Source organism: Malaya genurostris, chromosome 3, assembly GCF_030247185.1.
Source record: "Malaya genurostris strain Urasoe2022 chromosome 3, Malgen_1.1, whole genome shotgun sequence".
NCBI lineage: Eukaryota > Metazoa > Arthropoda > Insecta > Diptera > Culicidae > Malaya > Malaya genurostris.
In genome coordinates this window covers 2,608,634-2,628,387 of record NC_080572.1, presented here as the reverse complement: position 1 = coordinate 2,628,387, position 19,754 = coordinate 2,608,634, and the positions used below count along the sequence as shown (strand labels likewise).

At 39.3% G+C, this 19,754-nt stretch overlaps 2 protein-coding genes across 8 annotated transcripts in view; both read left to right on the top strand.

The window, feature by feature from the left end:
• The window catches only part of LOC131434255 (teneurin-m), a 335,106-nt gene that overhangs the window by 275,816 nt on the left and 39,536 nt on the right, over positions 1-19,754 (top strand). For all 7 annotated transcript variants that reach the window (XM_058600918.1, XM_058600919.1, XM_058600920.1 and 4 more), the window contains 2 exons: positions 16,049-16,315; positions 17,286-17,612. In XM_058600918.1, the coding sequence (XP_058456901.1) occupies positions 16,049-16,315; positions 17,286-17,612 (594 nt within the window). The remainder of the gene's footprint in view (positions 1-16,048; positions 16,316-17,285; positions 17,613-19,754) is intronic.
• LOC131434256 (uncharacterized) lies at positions 17,619-19,750 on the top strand. The gene has a single exon (XM_058600921.1). The coding sequence runs from the start codon at positions 17,711-17,713 to the stop codon at positions 19,190-19,192; it is 1,482 nt and encodes a 493-aa protein (XP_058456904.1). The 5' UTR covers positions 17,619-17,710; the 3' UTR covers positions 19,193-19,750.

The window sequence follows — 19,754 nt, the reverse complement described above, 5'->3', positions numbered from 1 at the left end:
TCCTGCTGTCACTCATCGAAAATATTATTTCGAAATAATTTCGCCCCCAATCGTGCCTCATAAATTATGACAGCAAATCCTTCCCTAATCAATGAAAGCACTAAATTGCAACCCAGCCCATGACGACGCAAAGGGAAAATTACGATGTCTTTCGGTATGACTTTGCGTGTGAGTACTGAGAACTCTTCTGCAGATCGGCAGTGCCGTACGTGGATGGGTCGGTCGGGTAGAAGCAACAGTGAACGGAAACTGATTACGTTAACGAAAAGTTTGCCATTATTTACTGTCATCAACCGATGACAAATCCCCCATCCCCCTCCCATAAACCTCTGTTGCTGCCGTTCTTCTTCACGTTATCCGTATGTAGTATAAGCAGATGCAGAAGAGGTTTTTGCTAGTTCCGTGCATTTGCAAGAATTCACTGCTGCTCAGTATGAGTTCTGTTTTTACCAGTTTCCATAAGATTGCTTACATGTTATTGTCAGTGTAGAAAACTGTAAACGTGACAGCCCGGCTTTGTTTTTGCACACGAGTGTTCTACCCTCCGCGTGTTCACTGGTAAAACGAACTCTAATTGCTTTTCAAAATTGATAGTATGAATTGATGTCGTGATTTTGCTGGAAACTAACCACAGTAGGCCAGTAGTGGTAGGATATGAAACTCATTCAGAAGAATCCCCTCGACCATCTGCCACCTTTAAGGTTTTCAATCAGCGCCTACTATTTCGCAAAACGATAGCTTTAGTTTAGAGTCTTTGCAAATGTTGAGCTGGTACTGCTAGACAAATCAAAGAAAAACAATTGAAGATGCCCGAAGATCAAACAAGTTTCAGAACATTGAAGACAATAATAGATAAATATAATGCAATCACAACATCAACATCTAATCCTATTTCTCGCAAGACTTGAAAAAAGTCTTTCAGAAGCAGCCATATTGAATCTTTCAATTCCGGTTAATATTTAATACTACTAAACAATACAGAGTAAATTTTATTTAAAAATACATTTTTTAACTAATCTTGGTCTACTGATAACAACCTTAATAATGTTCATATTGCCTTAAAAATGTGTACATAAAAATGACATAAAATAACCGAATTGTTGAAGCAAGATATTTTTCATGAGTGTGAATAAATCGGGCTCTTAATTTACAATCGAAATTATTTTTCGGGTTTCAGTAGCTCGCGGTATGGTGTTTTAACAACATCTAAAATTTACTCACAATTGATACTTACGAATCAGTGAATTTCTTGGTTTTTATGTTTAGCTTTAGAGATTGATGGATAAACTAAGATGGAAATTGATTTTATTCGTCTGCTAGTATATTTTTCCTATGTAAATCAAATTTGTTTATGCACAAATCAGCTGAAATTTTTCGGAAGCTTTTTACGCTTCCTCAAGAAATCCAGTGTCATTTTCAATGCTTTTTGCTCAGTTGTCACTTCTAGTATGCTATTTATGTGTAGAACCGTAATGGATCAAACAATCCATCGATAAGTAGAAATATCAATCTGACAGCAGCATTCAAAAATCCACACCCACACTTCTTTCGTTCCACAAGCCCCGCGATCAAAGTGTTCGCCCTCTCGTTTTCTATCGTCGAAAGCAAGTTAGCAACGAACAAACAGTAGTTAATATTCATTACAGCCTACTGCGACCGTTTAAAACTACCATCAGCGGAGAAAATTGAAGATCTTGTCGCAACGCTAGCAACGGGAGGTTAAGTACCGCTTAGCAGTTACCTTTCGTTTCCAGCAAATCGTTCAAGGTTCTTACCAAAAGTTTACGAAGTTGATGGTCTTCATAGTTTCAAGATTCTTCCTCGGAGATAACACAGGCAATTAATGAAATGATTAATAATATTCTAATTGTGGAAGCTTGAAGCACCTAAAATTTAATGTCGTTTGGCTTTCATTTAGAAGAAGCACTGAGACACGGAACACCGAAACCGTTTACTTCCTGCAGATCCCTCACATTTATTTCATAGTGAGTTTGCTGCAAACTGGACTTCGCGGTGTCAAAAATTGTGGTGAGAGTGTGTGATTATAATGATAATCTGAGAATATCCCAACACTAGCATGTCCATAATTAATGGGTTTCTTGACCGATCAGCGTACGACACGCGAAGAGAAGTCTCCTGTAGAGACATCTATCTTATTCCACGGGATGACAAAAGCACTAGCATCCAGTTGTTCGATTCTAATTTAACAAGGCTCTGACAGTCGCAGAAGGGCGCACATCGTTTAATCAAATTTATTGCAAGCAATTGGTATAAAATACCTTCAACGGTGACAGCTTTACGATATGGCAAAAGCCACACAACAGCAGCAAGCGGAATTAAAACATAATTACAGTCCTTGTTGGTGGGTGACATGAAGAAATATGGCGTCGTTGTTCGACGAAGCATGTATGTATGTTGCGGTTTACCACATCAAGCAGCGCGCCATCTTGTGCGTATTTTATCAAAGCTCAGAAGGCGAAACATGCCATGCTGTAATATCGGCTTCAATCCATGCCAATAGCAGTCACTGCCAAGAATGAAGAATGGTAGTAAATTTATTACCCGTTGGCAAACAGGCGAAGAATCGGCAGCACCTCCCTTGATCCTGTTCCGGTTGTACCAAAAAATTTCTCCACCAGCAGGAAACCGGAAGGCACTAGCAAAACGTTAAGAATTTATAGCCCTCGCTCCCGCGACAGTCAATGTTTTTTTTTTGTTCTATTTCATTTTCTTGTTGGAGTCAAGTCAATTCATTCCTCCCTGGTCCAACAGATGTCAGCACTGGTTCAAAGCGGGGAACATGAATGAAATCACGCATCCGCGACATTTTTCCAGTCTGACCCGACAATAAACCCCCCTCCAACTCCCTAGGGCAGAGCCCAGTCTGACGACAGTATCTTCTTGCATTGAATGCCAAGAAAAAAAAACACTTTCATTATTTGATTTCTGCTCATTCTTCAAACAATTTTGCTTAGTTTGCTACTGGTACAATCACGATAAGAATTCCAATATGCAGTAGAGTGCTCGGTCCCTTGCTTGTTCTATTTTCATCCGACTCGACCGACCCGATAGCAGCACGATGATAAGCGAAAGACTGTACTGGGCGGCGAAAAATTGACTCATCGAAGGATCGGCCACTACCGCCACGCCACCAAAGGTCATCACATAGAAGGCGGTTGCGATACCATGACTTGCTGGCAAAGTACGAAAACGTCAGTCGAAACCATCAGCAGGAAACCGCCCCCGCCTACTGCCATCAGGCTTAATTGGACCCGCAGAAATCATTCCCCAAAAGCGAAGCTCGTAAAGAAAATCTATGCTACCATTTTCCTAATTGAGCTCACGCGCCGGTGTGCTAAACTGTCGAAGCTAAGAAAAGAAAAAAAACAGAGAAGAAGAAACTTTCCTTTTCCAGTTGCCGTTGTGCGAAACCTTTCTGTGTCTGGTTCATGGCTAACGAAAACCAACAGTGCCACTAAGAAGCAACGTTTAGATTAACTAAAATTATCAACAAGCACGACATATTTTCATTAGTCGCGATTCGATTGGAGCTAATAAGTGGGGGTTGAAGGAGGAACCACAACTTGAAAGGAGTGAAATTGATTTCACTGCTGGCACCTGTAACCGAGTGTGTATTTGAGTTAATGACCGCAGATTTCATCTTTGTCGGTGACATACTTTATTGATTGAACTCTGATTGGCTTCCATCAGAGGCTCTTAAAGGCAGCTTCAAGAACAATGCTTTCTTGGAACGCGCACTAAAAAAAACCGGTCGTTCAGTGGTCTTAGAAGAGTTTCGGTGCCAGATTTTGAAGTGATAACAAAGCACGATAAAATTTTGGATAATATATATAAAGAAAAGGTTTCCTAAGTCGGAGTGCTTTAGCCAAATAATGGCTTCAGTCCGACGCTTCTCAACAAGCAGTTTATTCAGACAAATGAAATTTTAATTAAAATTAGCCCTTCTCGTTTATCACATGCCGGAAGCGTCGATTGAAATTTGTCTTAAACACATTTTGGTTCGCTCGTGCACCGTTCCCTTTCTCGAATATTGTTATTTTTCAATTATTAATTCAAAATATCATGTAATCAATCTCACTTGACTCCTTTCGGGCAACTCGATCTTTACTCTCTTGGTTACTCCTTTGGCATCGATTCCCGGTTCATTTAAAACGGCTTTACGAAAAGTCATGCTATTTAATGTGTCTAAATTGAACATTTTCTTGCGGTTCATCCTTCATTAGCACTCGGCTCGGGTGGCATGAACTGCCAAACGTCAACTAAATGGGTACAGAGGCAGAGCGAGTGAAAGAGAAAAAGTGAGTGTATCAAATTTTCACTTAACTTCGTAAAGACTAACCACATCAGATACAGTTCGGGAATCCGTCCTTATTTTAGGTCCCACTTCAATGCTCTCCCCCAGCCTGGTTAACTCTTCCATCGGTGGACTCGGAACTATTTTTTTTTTTTTTCATAAATACGTTTATTTCTTAAGGCAGTTTACATAAGTTTTTCTTCGCCGTAGCATCACTTTTACATAATATTCTTATCCTAATTTAATTCTAACATAGTCACAACGTTTTGCATTTATTAAAACATATTCTCTTATTACTTAAATATCATCTTAGGTAACTCGTCATTAATTATGAAATCTACTCGGAAATATTATTTGAACCAAACGATATACTTCTATAAATTATAAAATAAGCTGTTATTTTCAGACATTTTGTTAATAATTTCATAAACTGTTTCGAGTTTGTTTGTATCATTACATTATTTTTATTCTAATTTAGCTATTGGTTGAACTCATGGACGCAGCTGGGATCAGAACTAAGTCTTGAAAGGGGCCTTTATTAAATTGAAACTCCAGTTTTCTTTATGAAATGATAAATAAGTTTCATGTATGAAAGGTCACGACAAGCAAGAATGTCTCGAACTGGGATATTGGATAGTCTACCTTGGGTACGCAAAGAATTTATTAGTTGAGATCTGACATCACGATACTCCACGCATGTCCAAACCACATGATCAATATCCCGATAACCTTCGCCACAAGCACAATGATTAGTCTCGGAGAGCCCAATTCGAAGGAGATGTGCATCTAACGTGTAGTGATTGGACATGAGTCTGGACATCACACGAATGAAATCTCTACTCACATCCAGTCCCCTGAACCATGCCTTTGTCGATATTTTCGGAATAATTGAGTGCATCCACCGACCCAGATCATCTTTATCCCAAGAAGCTTGCCAGCTGGCAAGTGTTCTTTGGCGAGACGAGCTATAGAATTCGTTGAAAGCAATTGGTCTCTCATAAATTTCACCCTCAATAGCACCACGTTTGGCTAAAATATCGGCTCTTTCATTGCCAGGAATGGAGCAATGAGCCGGGACCCAGACTATAGTGATTAGATAATTATTGTTCAATATGTCGTTCAGGCACTGTTTTATTTTGCCCAGGAAAAACGGTTCAGTCTTGCCAGTCATGTTTGAGCGAATGGCTTCAATTGCACTCAGACTATCTGTGAAGAGGAAATAATGGTTTGGAATTAATGTGACGATTACACTCAAACTATAATGAACTGCTGCTAGCTCTGCTATATAAACAGATGCAGGTTCTTGAAGCCTAAATGAGGCCGAAACATTATTGTTGAACATACCAAACCCTGTCGCTTCTTCAATTCGCGATCCGTCCGTGTAAAACATTTTCTCAGAGTCAATATGCCTGAACTTACTTGAAAATATTTTTGGGATTTCCGTCGAACGTAGATGATCCGGGATTCCACGCACTTCGCGCTGCATGGATGTATCGAAAAATAAAGTTGAGTCAGGGACATTTAGGAGGCTGACACGGATAGGAATATATCTTGAAGGGTTGATTTCCTGTGACATATGGTTAAAATATACTGTCATGAATTTTGTTTGAGATCGAAGCTCGACTAGTCGTTCGAAATTATTAATTACCATGGGATTCAGCACCTCACATCTTATTAGCAGGCGTGATGAAAGCTCCCAAAATCGATCTTTTAATGGAAGAACTCCCGCCAGAACTTCAAGACTCATTGTATGTGTCGAATGCATGCACCCTAAAGCAATTCGCAAACAACGATACTGAATTCGCTCCAGTTTGATAATATGAGAGTTTGCAGCGGAACGAAAGCAAACGCATCCATATTCCATCACTGAAAGTATCGTTGTCTGATACAATTTTATTAGATCTTCCGGATGAGCACCCCACCAAGATCCTGATATTGTTCGAAGAAAATTTACTCTTTGTTGGCATTTTGTTATCAGAAACCTAATGTGTCCTCCCCACGTGCATTTGGAATCGAACCACACCCCGAGGTATTTAAAAGTTAAAACCTGTTGGATCATTCTTCCCATCATATGGAGCTGAAGCTGCGCGGGATCATGCTTTCTTGAAAAGACGACTAACTCTGTTTTCTCCGCAGAGAATTCGATACCAAGATGAACAGCCCAATCGGACAAGTTATCTAAGGTATCTTGCAATGGTTTATGCAGATCAATAGCTTTGGGTCCAGTAACTGAAACCACGCCATCATCTGCCAATTGTCTTAGTGTACATGGGGTTACTAGACAGCTGTCAATGTCATTTACGTAAAAATTATAGAGGAGCGGACTGAGGCATGAGCCTTGCGGGAGACCCATGTAACTATTTCTGAGTGTTGCCAAATCGCCATGTGAAAAATGCATGTGTTTCTCTGACAAAAGGTTGTGCAAATAATTATTTATAACCGCTGGGAGTCCATTTTGGTGAAGCTTGTCTGAAAGAACATCAATGGAAACTGAATCAAATGCTCCTTTAATGTCTAAAAATACAGATGCCATTTGTTGCTTTTGAGCGAAGGCAATTTGGATGTCAGACGAAAGTAATGCAAGGCAATCATTCGTCCCTTTATTTCTACGGAAGCCAAACTGAGTATCTGACAACAAACCGTTCGTCTCGACCCAAGTGTCGAGACGTCGTAGAATAATTTTTTCGAACAATTTTCTGATGCAGGACAACATCGCAATGGGTCTATATGAGTTGTGATTGGAAGCTGGTTTCCCCGGTTTTTGAATGGCGATAACTTTCACTTGTCTCCAGTCAGGTGGAACAATATTTTGCTCAAGAAACTTGTTGAACAATTCCAACAAACGTCTTTTTGCGAGGTTGGGCAGATTCTTCACCAAGTTGAATTTAATTCTGTCCAACCCTGGAGCGTTATTGCTACAAGACAAGAGTGCTATAGAAAATTCCATCATTGAAAATGGGTTATTAATAAAACCATTATTTGGAGGAGATTCCCTTATAATGCTCTGCGTAGGAACAGAATCTGGGCATACTTTCCTAGCAAAGTCAAATATCCATCGGTTCGAGTATTCATCACTCTCATTGCCCACGTTACGATTCCTCATTCGTCTGGCCGTGTTCCAAAGAGTGCTCATTGAGGTATCTCTTGACAAACCTTCGACAAAATGTCTCCAATAGCTACATTTTTTGGCTCGAAGTATGCTCTTGTACTTGGTTTCTAAAACCATAAGTTTTTCAAAATTCTGAGGAATTCCTCCTCCCCGTTTCAGAAACGTCTTGCAAGCATTTTGTTTTGCGAGTTTAGCCTCTGAGTACTCTTTGTCCCACCAGGGGTTGGGAGGCCTTCTGTTAGTCGTTGGCCCAGGAAAGCGTTTAGTTTGGGATTGTTCTGCTGCCTCCAGAATCGAACAAATGAGGAAGTCATATTCTTCAAGTGGAGGGAGCTCTTCCATTGAATTCAAAATACTAGAGATACTACTTTGGTATTTAATCCAGTCGATATTTTTTGTCAAATCATATGGAATACTAGCGGAAGTAGCAATGCAATTGCTACTGCTAATTGAGATGATGATTGGTAAATGATCGCTACCGTGTAAATCAGGCAGTATTTTCCAGGTGCAATCTAGTCGAATTGATGTTGAGCAAAGAGATAGATCTAATGCACTTGGGCGTGCCGGAGGTCTTGGGATCCGTGTCATGCTACCCATATTTAATACCGTCATGCTAAAATTGTCACAAATGTTTTGTATTAAAGATGATCTGCTATCATTGTAAACGGAACCCCACATAATACCGTGCGAATTTAAATCCCCCAGAATCAATCGTGGTGCAGGAAGGGCTTCAACCATTTCATTAATCTGTTGCTGTCCAACTTGTGCTTTTGGAGGAATATAAACCGAAGCTATGCAAATATCTTTGCCTTTAATGTTTATTTGGCAAGCAACAACTTCTATACTAGAAGTTGAAGGGATGTTTAATCTATAAAAGGAATAGCATTTCTTAATTCCCAAAAGCACTCCACCATACGGAGAGTCTCTATCGAGACGTATAATGTTAAAATCATTAAAATTTAAAGCTATGTTTGAAGTAAGCCATGTTTCGCATAAAGCAAATACATCACATTTTTGACTATGCAATAATATTTTAAATGAATCAAGTTTTGGCATGATGCTTCGACAATTCCACTGCAGGACAGTGATTGTATCATTTGCGACGGGTGATAAATTATCCATCAAAAGATACAAAACCTGAGACAATTGGCCATTGAGCTGATAACTGCTTCAAAAAGGTTCTAGCTATTGGAAGGAATGCCATTATGAGGGTCTTTAAGGGTTCAGATATATTGAATGCTGAGAAAATCCATTCAACAATTTCCGAAAACTTCAGTAATCCTGTTGGTGGCTGTGAAATGGAGCCCACTGGATTATTATCTTTTTCTGTACTAGATCCTGGATTGGTTTGTGAATTTGACAAACCAGGAGGCACAGTCTTTGGTTTTGACTTTTTATGTTTAACACGGGGATCTTTTTTTGAAGATGAAATTTTAGGTGTCTTTTTTGGTAATTTGGAGGAAGACTTCTTTCTCTTAACTGACCCTTGGGTAGTGATAAACGAATTACCTTCACTATTTTCGTCAGAGTCAGAGTCCTCTGGTTCCTCTAGATTTGAAAACCCGTTTTCGGTTTCCAAAGGGGGGACATCAATGACCGTTTTAAGCATTTCTGCATATGTGCGCTTAGACCGTGCTTTTAAAGAAAGCTTAATTTTGTCTTTGTGCACTTTAAATGCAGTGCATACTGAAATATCATCATGAGGACTATTCCCACAATAAATACATTTTTCAATTTCCTTGTTGCAATCATTATCTTTATGAGGCCCTTCACACTTAATACATTTTGGTTTATTACTACAGTAAGTAGCTGTGTGGCCGAATTTTTTGCAGTTCGTACAATTCATTACATTTGGAACAAAAAGCCGAACAGGGAGGCGAATTTTATCGACATAGACATGGGACGGCAACGCAGATCCGGCAAATGTCACTCGAAACGAGTCTGATGGGCGATAAACTTTTTTTCCCTCTTCATAAACTACTGAGTACAGTTGTTTGCACTCCAGTATTTTCACACCCTCAAGCATAGAGTTCTTGAAACGACCAACACCATGCTTGAGTAAATCATCTACCGAAAGACTCGCTTCGGTAACAACACCGTCAATTTCGACATCTTTGGAGGGTATGTAAACTTTATACTCTTTATTGAAATGTTCCGAAGAGACAATATCATTCGCGTGTTTCAAATTATTTACCACAACACGAATTTTATCGTTATTTACTTTTATGATCTCTTTGATTGAAGAGTATCGTGATGTCAAACCTTTAGAAATTTGGTAAATGTTTAATGGCTTTGATATACGTCTAAAAAAGACTATCCAAGGCCCAGAAGAGCTCTCCTGATATTTTTTCGTTCGTGGGGGTATCGGATTCATGCTAGGATTTACGTCCATGGATTCATCCATCACATTAAAATTTTTAACTAAACTTTAAAATAAAATTTGAAACCAACACTACACAGTACTCAATCAAAAGGAAAAGAAAAAACTTCTACCTTGAAATTGTTGTCTATCTCCGTTGCACTGCCGTGTAGATCCTCGTTGCTCTAGATGTTCTTGTTGGATGTATCTGGACGTTGATACAATGCTGAAGCTCACTGTAGCGATAGAATATGATGTGATGCTACTGCTACCTGACATCCAGCACCACTCGAATTCCGATTTGCTTTCGTCTTCGCCAGCTGTAACCAGCGCAGGTCACCGGTGTATACCTGCGTGTTGTATGGCAGTGGAAAGACCGAGTTGTCTTGTCTCCCTCTTCCTAGTGCTCCGCACCGATATGCTTCTGCACCGAAGTGCCTTCGCACCGGTGTGCCTTTGCACTCTCCTGCTTCTATGTGCCTTTGCACTCTTCCTCTTCGATGTGCCTTTGCACTCTCCTGCTCAGCACTTGTGGCTGTATATTGCGGCCTGGGTAGAGTTTGGGAAACGCCCTTTGTTGTTTCCTTCACCAGCTTGGCCCAGCACTAGGGCTCTCTTATGCAGCACGACTATACGTTTTAACGGCTGCTGCCAACAGGTCTCTACCTGTAGTTCAACCGTTGTCGTATTTAACGCGTGTAAACCAACCAGCGTTATTAAACTGTACGCTTCTATACACAACCTTCTCGGTTGAACGGCTATTACTGAATCGACTCGGAACTATTGTTAGGAACGGGAACATAGTTTTTATCTTAACCTCCCACCCTAAATTTGACGTGGTAGGTCGGATTCTTTGTGATTTACTACTAATTAATCATACTTTAATATTTGTTCAGTTCATTCATCCACCCGACAGACTGACGCAGCTTAGACTCAAACTCCGCATGTGACCAGACTTTTTCTAGAGGGTAATGAACATTCCCTTTGGATCCGGGGATAATAATGATGACGGTTTTCCTTGTACATTGTACGTGGTATAAAAGAGGATGGTGGCCATTTCCGATAAGAATCGGGTTTAGGGATTTGAAGCAGTAACAGAAGTAGCAACCGCCAGCAATTCATTAATGTTTTTTTTTGGGTTGGAGTAGCAGGCTTTCATAATCAGATATTGAACAAAGTAGTCCAGGAGTTGATGGTGATGTCGTCTTTTAAAAAGACGATGACGATTGCTTTGATCAACCGACCGAGCTCAATGACTATCCCTAGACTGGCTGTCATCAGACTGAAATTGATCCAGAATGGTTGTCCAACCCTTTTTAGTCGACCGACGAAGGGAACCGTTGACCCTTTTTCTTTTGCAATTCTCCCAAAATAGGGCTTTGTTATTGTTATTATACTCTAGTTTGAATTTAATTCGTCTGCCTTACGTTAGACATGCGTGCCATCCAACAAGGATACCATTTATCATTCGTCTTGCATACATGCTTCCTGGTACTCCATTGTTGGGATTTGTTAGAAGGATTTTTCGGATGGCCAGATATCAATTAATTTTGTTTTTACAGCATTTTTAAATTCGGGACTGATCAGCTTTTCTTCTCAGCACCAAAGTGTGGCACTTTTGGTTGCTAGTCGCACGTGTCAGACCGCACAGTACGAATTAATACGGAACTGCTTTAATCCGCTAATAGACGTTGTGAGCGGCTGTTTGCAGTCGAGAAAGTAATTTGCATTAATTCCCATCGAAACTCGACGAAAATTTTCAGAGCCAGATCGAGCCCAGCAAAGAATAATATTGTTCTTTGTCAAACTTTTTCACAGCTGGTGAAATCGGTGCTTCGGTGTAGCACAAGAAGCAGAGAAAAGAACCGGTGTTTGAGTTGGTTGTGGTTAAATTGTACGTTGTTCGAACAAACACGGGCAACTTGTGTGCGTATTTGATGACATTTCCGTCAACCGGAACAATTCGGCAAACACTTTCACAACAAATGATGATCGCAGCAAGCTAATGTGGAATCTTCTAGTGGAGCTGTATAAGATTTCGAAAAATTTTACATTACTTTAAGCTGTTGAAGCATATTTTAGATTGAAAAATTCTATATCCTCATTAATGAAATAAGAAATAAGATTCCTGGATTTTTCTGTTTTTTTTTGTCAATGAAGCCTGAATAACTTTCATTCAATCCCAGGAAATTTCAATTTTGATACCGAAAAATCATGAATTTAAGAAGGTCATAGTTGCAAAAAAAACCGCATTACTAACTTATATTTTGGGGAGACGTGTATAGCGTAAGTAAGTCGATGCCTCTCACGCAACCCGTCACACATTAATTTAATGTGTTGTTTATTTTTTTTATGCTAATTTCTCTTTGTTTTAATGTTATTTTGTATCAATGTCTAATGGATTGTCTGGTGCTGAAGATTTGACTAGTAAAATCATTACCCATCAAACTCTTCAAAGTTATATTCATAGCAAACTGATTATCGAATTTTTTATTTCTTGAACCAATCATAAAGAATAAGCATTTTCTAAATTTTCCTCATTTTATGTTTCGATACCAAAATATTTGCTACACAGAGAGAATGCAATTCAGTTTGAAATTGGACTTTGGTTTTTGGTAATATTGTCAGTGGAATGTCAGACATTTTCCTATCTCGTCGAACTGAGTCGAATGGTATATAAAACTATGGGTCTCCGAGGCTCCGTTCGAAAGTCGGTTTTTCCAGCAATTCTAATACCTTTCTATAGAGAAAGGAAAAAACGAAAACTGCGTCGTTGATTATCAAAATCAATCAATCGCTGGAAATCACAGCAGTCAATACATGCGAAGGGAAGTTAATTCAGCAATGGAAACAGTCTTGCAAACCACGTTCCTTGTTACTTGGAGATTGATTGCAGAATGTTTATTTAATGGAATTGCGATGGACGACTTTAACAAGACCCATGTCGAAATGATATTGAGTGACCAAACAATAGCTGCAAAGTGTAAAAGTTTGGAAATCTGCAAACAAACGTGATTGGTCCGTAATTAACATAATTAAGTCCTTTACGGAGAAATTCACATTTAAGAACATTTTGCGAAAGATAACAGTTATATCTGATTATTGAGCAACTGCGAGAGGAGGATATAACAGAACATTTCAAAATATGCATTTTCGTGTTTCTTTATCAGATGAAATAGCTTGAAATCAGCAGTAAATGATAGTTTGCTACATTTCACTGAGAAGATGAGATCATTGAGATAGAGCAACAATACACACGGTCCTGAATGACTTTCTTGAGGAACTTTAGAACTAACAGCTAATGAGGCTGTTGTGTTATTTTCTATTTGCATCGTAATTTCACGACCAGTACGACATTGAATGCTTCTAATCCAGCGAAGCGCCACTGAAGCCAAGTCTATTGAATTTTGAATACCCCCGAGAAATCTTAATAGATAATAACGATCAAGGGCAGCGAATGTTTCCCCATCCACTTTAATCACCATAACCCATAAAAGAAGACAATCATCATATAAATTTTTAGGACGTGTAATCGCCAACTTTCTTGATAATCACACCATTACACAGTGGTTCCAATCATGTCAATACACGCGTTTTTTTATTTGTGCTTCAGGGGTTGATTTTGGATTTATCATGTCTTCAGAAGAATTTCTGTTCGCTTCTTTTAGTATACTCAAAATTGTCTTTAATCCACCTACAAGTGAGTTAAAAAAATTATTTTACCCTCAATACGAAATAGAGCATTTATGTCTTCAGAAAAGTTGTAAATCATGTTTAAACAAGGAAATATGTCGAACACATGAACAGTTTAAAATTTCAAGTTTTTCATCATAACTTTTTTCAATGAATTTTTCGAATTTTCAAACGTTCTACAATTATATTTTACTTAACAAAATACATATTTTTGTCAAAGGTTACATATTTGTAAGTTTACAAACTAAAATGTTTTTGAACAATTCAACATCAAAATACTACATATTCAAGTATCAATATCTCGAAAATGTGGCAATATATGGAACCAATTTCAACAAAATTTGAAATTATGATCACAACACTATTAGAAACATTTATTAGTCACAAATTAAATTCGCTTAAATTTATATGAAACACACTTTAAAGAAACACATGTTCTAACATTCTCCAATATATATTTAGCACCCTTACATACAATATTCATTAACCTTGCACCCTAAATTCAATATTAATCAAAGTAAACGAGAAAATAAGAGCAGTTGAACATTTCAGACAGAAGTAAAAAGAACTTCCTAAAGATAGACGAAGTTTTCAATGTTTTCTTCAATTAAATATTCTGTTAAGCGGTTTGTATTTCGTTTTTCATTTTAGGGAACACTAAGTAATTTTAGGGACTTTATTTCAGAGGAAATTGTTTTTCTGTAAAATATGAATATTCATGATTTTTAATATAAATACATCAAAATTTTGATAAAAAATATTAGTTTTCACTTTTTGTTCTCGAAATCGCAAGAATCTTTTTTTTCTTACGAGATTCCCTATTTTCGTAACAAAATATCTTGTTATGTTCATCGTATGCGCTGTCTTACGAATACTCCAGTTTTTTGGCAAAACTTTTTGGTTCATTATAAAAAGCCAATCGATATTTTAAAACTTGAGAAATGCAATGTTACAATGTAAGTAAACGTAAGAATTACTTCTGTATAGTCGCTGAATATAGACACAATGTCATCAGTCTCAGATGATTCAGAATCTGTTATCATTATTGTATCAGTAGATTTTTACCTCACAGCTGAATAGTGAAAATTGCATCATTTCGCAACTTTTCCAAAACTGTATGTCATCACCATTTTAATACTCACGTAAATCCTTTGCCTCGATTTTACTCGCTTTCTGTCTACACGGTCCACACAAAACATCGTTTGCTTGCAAAAAATCAAGAAGGGAAGAAGAAACGACGCAACGAATGTTTTTGATTTTTGCTAACATGAGTCTTAAAATTAAACAAGATTGCAGCAACGATTTTTGATTTTTGAATTCATTTTTACACCACAATTTTACCTGTAACGTTACCAACAATAAATTGTCAAAGTTAAGATTCGATCAGTGGAGCGACATGTGTCGACAAGTTAAGCCCGTATTCGAGCAAGTTGCGCTGCAGTACATTCCGCGCGTGCGGGTCGTGATTGAATAATTCACTGCTTCGAAATTATTAATCTTTCCACTCTGAAACTTTGCCAAGATTGAGCTAAACCCCTAAGGCATCTTTTTTCAACTAAAAAAGAAAAAAAGTTAGACCCAAGTTTGAAATTTTTTTATTTGTTTATTAATTTTTAACTTTTTTCATTATATTAACTTTAAAGATTATTTTATGTAATCGCTTATTTGAAAGCTAAAGAAAAGACGCAAATTTCATTTCTTGGATGAATCTTTGTATCTTTATTAGATTTTACAGTATTATAGGCTGTCGAAAAAAGGCTCTTTTTTGTAAACGCGAAACTTCAAAAAGCATATGTTAAAAATCGATTCGATTGCCTTTTTGAATTATTTCAGTAAACATTTAAACGATTTAAATTTATATCCTCATGTAGGACTAAAACTGTTCACGTTGAAATTCCATTACCGGCAACATGCACAGACCTACCTGTAAGACACCCTATTTCCGTTTTTTTTCCAACGCCGTGGTCTACGATCGGCAGTCGTTGTCATAAATGTTATCGAAAGCAGTACCGCTCAACACACAGTCGATAGCGAATCTCGTTTGTCAATGGGAGTGAACGCGTGCCGCGATTTAGCGGAAGCACGTGTCACACGACGCAAAGATCTGTTGATCCAAATTATGCTTAATGTGTTTATTTTGCAAAGCAACCGGGTAGCAGCGGTCGTAAAAACACCCAGACGTGAAACATTAGGTATAAAGGGGACACCATCACGTGTGGGAAAGCAAACTTCGATGAAGTTGTCGAGTTCGTTGCTTTTTATGGGCCAACGGCATCAGCGCCTACTGAGCATGACATGAAACTTTTCTTTCTCGCTGGAAGAAAAGGAATAAAAATGAAACTGATGTTATTTGATGTTAGCAAACTCTTTGGTACACCTGCCTGAAAAAAAGGTGGGTCCACCAATTCGAGATAAAAAAAAACGCCTGGCGTCTATTATTACGTATTCATCCAATTTGCCAAATTGTATTGGGGATCCCAAATTATAGCCTTGGCTAATATGGCCCTTAAATTTCAATTTTACAAATTTTCTGTTTACTCATCCCAGGTATTCGCTTCTCCTCTAATTGCAGCAATTAACAACAAAGGATCACCGATAGACTACAAAACGGGTTCTACCTGTTCAACTCCCACGAAGGATACACTGAAGAGCTACGACCGCAACTGCATGGGTCCGGTACTGCCGCCCCGGAGCGCCATGTGTGGTCCCCCGTCACATCACTACTCAGCACCGCTGAATTTTCGTAAAGGCTTCACCTTCACCAAATGTACATGGAAGTGTACGGCTATACTAGTTATATTATTAAGTGTTATACTTGTTATAACATTATTATTAACAGGTACTTGTTGTGTTTTTCATTCTTCCTAGTCTTGCCTAATGGCATAATAATAAAAACCACTCGTCGGCGTTGGGAACACTGATAGCAAAAAAAATAATAATAAAAAATGTCTCAACCAAAAATCCCAAAACGAACACCACTCTAGTGAGGAATATATGCTTACTAAATTGAACGACTCCCTTCAACACAGGCAGTCTGAGCAAAAATACTCTTCCATTAGCTTTTAATATCCTTGAAGGGCGCCTAAAAGTGAGGCACGTTAGTTCGAACTGGCCAATAATGGACAAAAGCTAATTTTGCCCAAAACCCTGCTTTTTACGCTTACTGTTGACCGTTCTTACATGTGACGGGAAACGTGAGCCGTAGAAACTCTATATCATGTCATTAAAAGTCCCTAAATCCGCGTACCCGGGTAGGCGTCAGCCGTAATCCAAGGGGAGCAATTTACGGTGATTTTTAATCACTCAATTTGCTCTACGGTAAATAGAATCTCGTCTGGCGAACGGAATATTAGGGGCTTCCAATTTCAAGTGACCATTAAAGGGAAAAATAGCGTAAGGGGAATCTACGGTTTCCTGTTTGACGACTCATTATCCACACATGGTCCGTCCCTTCTTCCCAGAAGCTAACATTAAAGTCCGTCTGACTACCTTAATTCCGAATAGCTGTCGATGTGGTTCGTTTTCCATCAAAATTAAGTTGTGTGATCATGTTTGCCAAATGTCGACAGCAAAGCTCTCTTATCGCTGCACTGAATAGGGGGATACTACACACAGCCTCATCACTCACTGTCAAACGGCATCACACGCATCATTCTCATGGTATTCGTGTGTGTTTGGTGCGACTTTTGTCCTCGCATGGTTCCTCACTAAACTGTCTCTGACTATCGGTGTTTCACGCGGACCGTAGCTCCATCTGTATCAGTAACGAAAAACAAACTAATTAATCTTAATTCTATTTTCATTCACAGCATCTAATGTATTAAGTATATCATATCCAACCACGAACCCATGTACAGTTCTAGTCGATGAAAAAGCAGAAATTTCTGCAGCCAAAAGTACGATAGCGGACGCGAATCGGGCTTCGGAAGCCGTGAGTGCCGGTTCGGGTGCTTCCGGACGAACGAAATCAGCTGCTGGCGGCAGTAGTAGTAGCGGTAGTAGTAGTAGTATCAGCAGTGCCGTCGATTCACCCTCGTTAAGCTCCGCATCCACATCCGCGTCTTCGTCTGCGGCATCAACCGCGCCGGCCAACAGCAATAGCATTAGCAATTCCAACAGCAACCGCAACAACGGAGGTACAGTAAACATTCCAGTTTCGCAACACAGTAGACCGCGTAGAAGTGTTTCTAACAGCAATCACCTAGACAACAGCCTTGGGGGGATTGAAGTTGGGATGTCACAACCGCATATGGCTGCTGACTGGCATGCTGATTATTCTGATAATTTAGTTTTGCATGACATTAGCGTAAAATCTAGTACTAGTGCTGACGGTGATGGTATTAATGATAATGGTGTTAGTTCATCCTTCATCACCACCACCGCCACCTACGACGACGCCACCGGCGACGACTTGGGTGGTGACGGAACAACTTCATTATTCCACGCCTACTCTACCTCTGCACAGGGTGTTGGTCCTATTGTTTCCAATGTTTTGTTTATCTCTACTACCACAACTGCTTCACCTACATATTCATCTTCCGCTCTATTGCACTCACAATCACTACCTATGTCTTCTACTTCCGGTATGCTCGAATTAAACGAGCAACCAGCATACCACAATGACGACAACCCCGATAATAATGACGTTGATGATGAGGACGAATACGAACAAAACTTTCAATCAACGATGAGCACCAGCTCATCCGATTATGATTCTCAGTCGGATGAGCACGATGATGCTGATGATGGAATTTTTACCGCTAACGATAATGACACAACATATGTTACAACTACTAGCAAAGATCCTGATTTAATCACAAATAATTCATTTGATGTGGAGTTAAGTACGGTTGACTCGGATGCGTTTTCTACTGATAATATCCTGCCAGACGACGATACGAAGCTTAGGTTCGTCGAGGAGGAGAGACTGCCAAATGATGATCCATTGGCACACTATGAACATCTCGTCGGTGCCGCGATGGACGATGTTGTTGATGTTGAGCTCATTAGTCTTGAGGATGGTCCAATTAGTGGCGAGGAGATGCGAAAAACAAGAAATAAATTGTACTATAAGAACGTTCAGGAAAAACAGAGCCATGATAGGGAGCATGTGGAAATTCATACATTGCCATCACCTGTGGAAAAGAAAAGTCAAATAGTTTCTGTTCCCGTAACACCTCAGGCTCCGATTTATCTGGTTCACGAAGCTGCCGGAACGAGTGAAGGACAAACAGAAGGACCAACTTTACCACGTCTGTTGGTCAACATATCCATAGCGACCGACAATGGGACGGGGACAGTCCAGCATTCGGTTTATGTCCTGCAGGTATCGATACCGACTCCATCCGAGTATATTCCTAAAGCGAAACAATCGGAATTCGAACAAGAGTCTGACGATTCGAACCGGTCTTGTCCTCTTGAACCACCACCGGCTCCACCCTGTCCAATAAAATGTCCCAATTCTTCACTTTTCGAAAAATACCAGATAATGAATGTAATCGATGAAAGCGAGTCCGTTGAGGAAGCTGAAGATAACTTAGAAGAGCAGGATTTGGGCACGAATGAGTTCAATACCACGATCTTGCCCACCGAGAAAAAATCAACGGGAACGACTGACGTCACTGAAGAGGTCACAGATAGTACGATTCCACCAATGTGGGAATGCCCTAAGATTATTCCCGCACCGATTCTAATCCTAGAAGGTGAGCTAATGTAAGTTTAAAATCATCTCCAACGACGTGTAAATAGCGGCAAACATATGAAAGAGACAGCAGCGACGCTGAATCAAACATCCGAAGGGATCATCCGACGAGCTAACATTAAATCGACATTCCATACCTTGCTAACACGTTCATACATTCTTGACTCTTTACTATCCGGGAAAACTCATCCTCTGCGTGAAGAAAAATGCTTTGCATGCTTCACTCGCCTCACTTTTGTTTTAACTTTCGTTTTAACTTTCGTGTAAGCGTAGAGATTAATTAATATTCACGAAGCGTTCATCTACTTGTAAGACATTAAAGCAAGCCACCAGTATTCCTGTTGTGTACTAACTTTTCTGTTCTTTTTTTCTTTTCTTCTTCTTTCCACTCCTGCTAACCAAAAACCAAAACTGCTGTACCTGTGGTACCCAACCAAACAAAAAAAAACGGGGCCTACCGTTCTGCATCTTTGTGTGTGTGTGTGTGTGTGTGTGTGTGTGTGTGTGTGTGTGTGTGTGTGTGTGTGTGTGTGTTTTGCGTTCCCTGTGTCCTATCCCTCGCGCCAAACCAAAATAA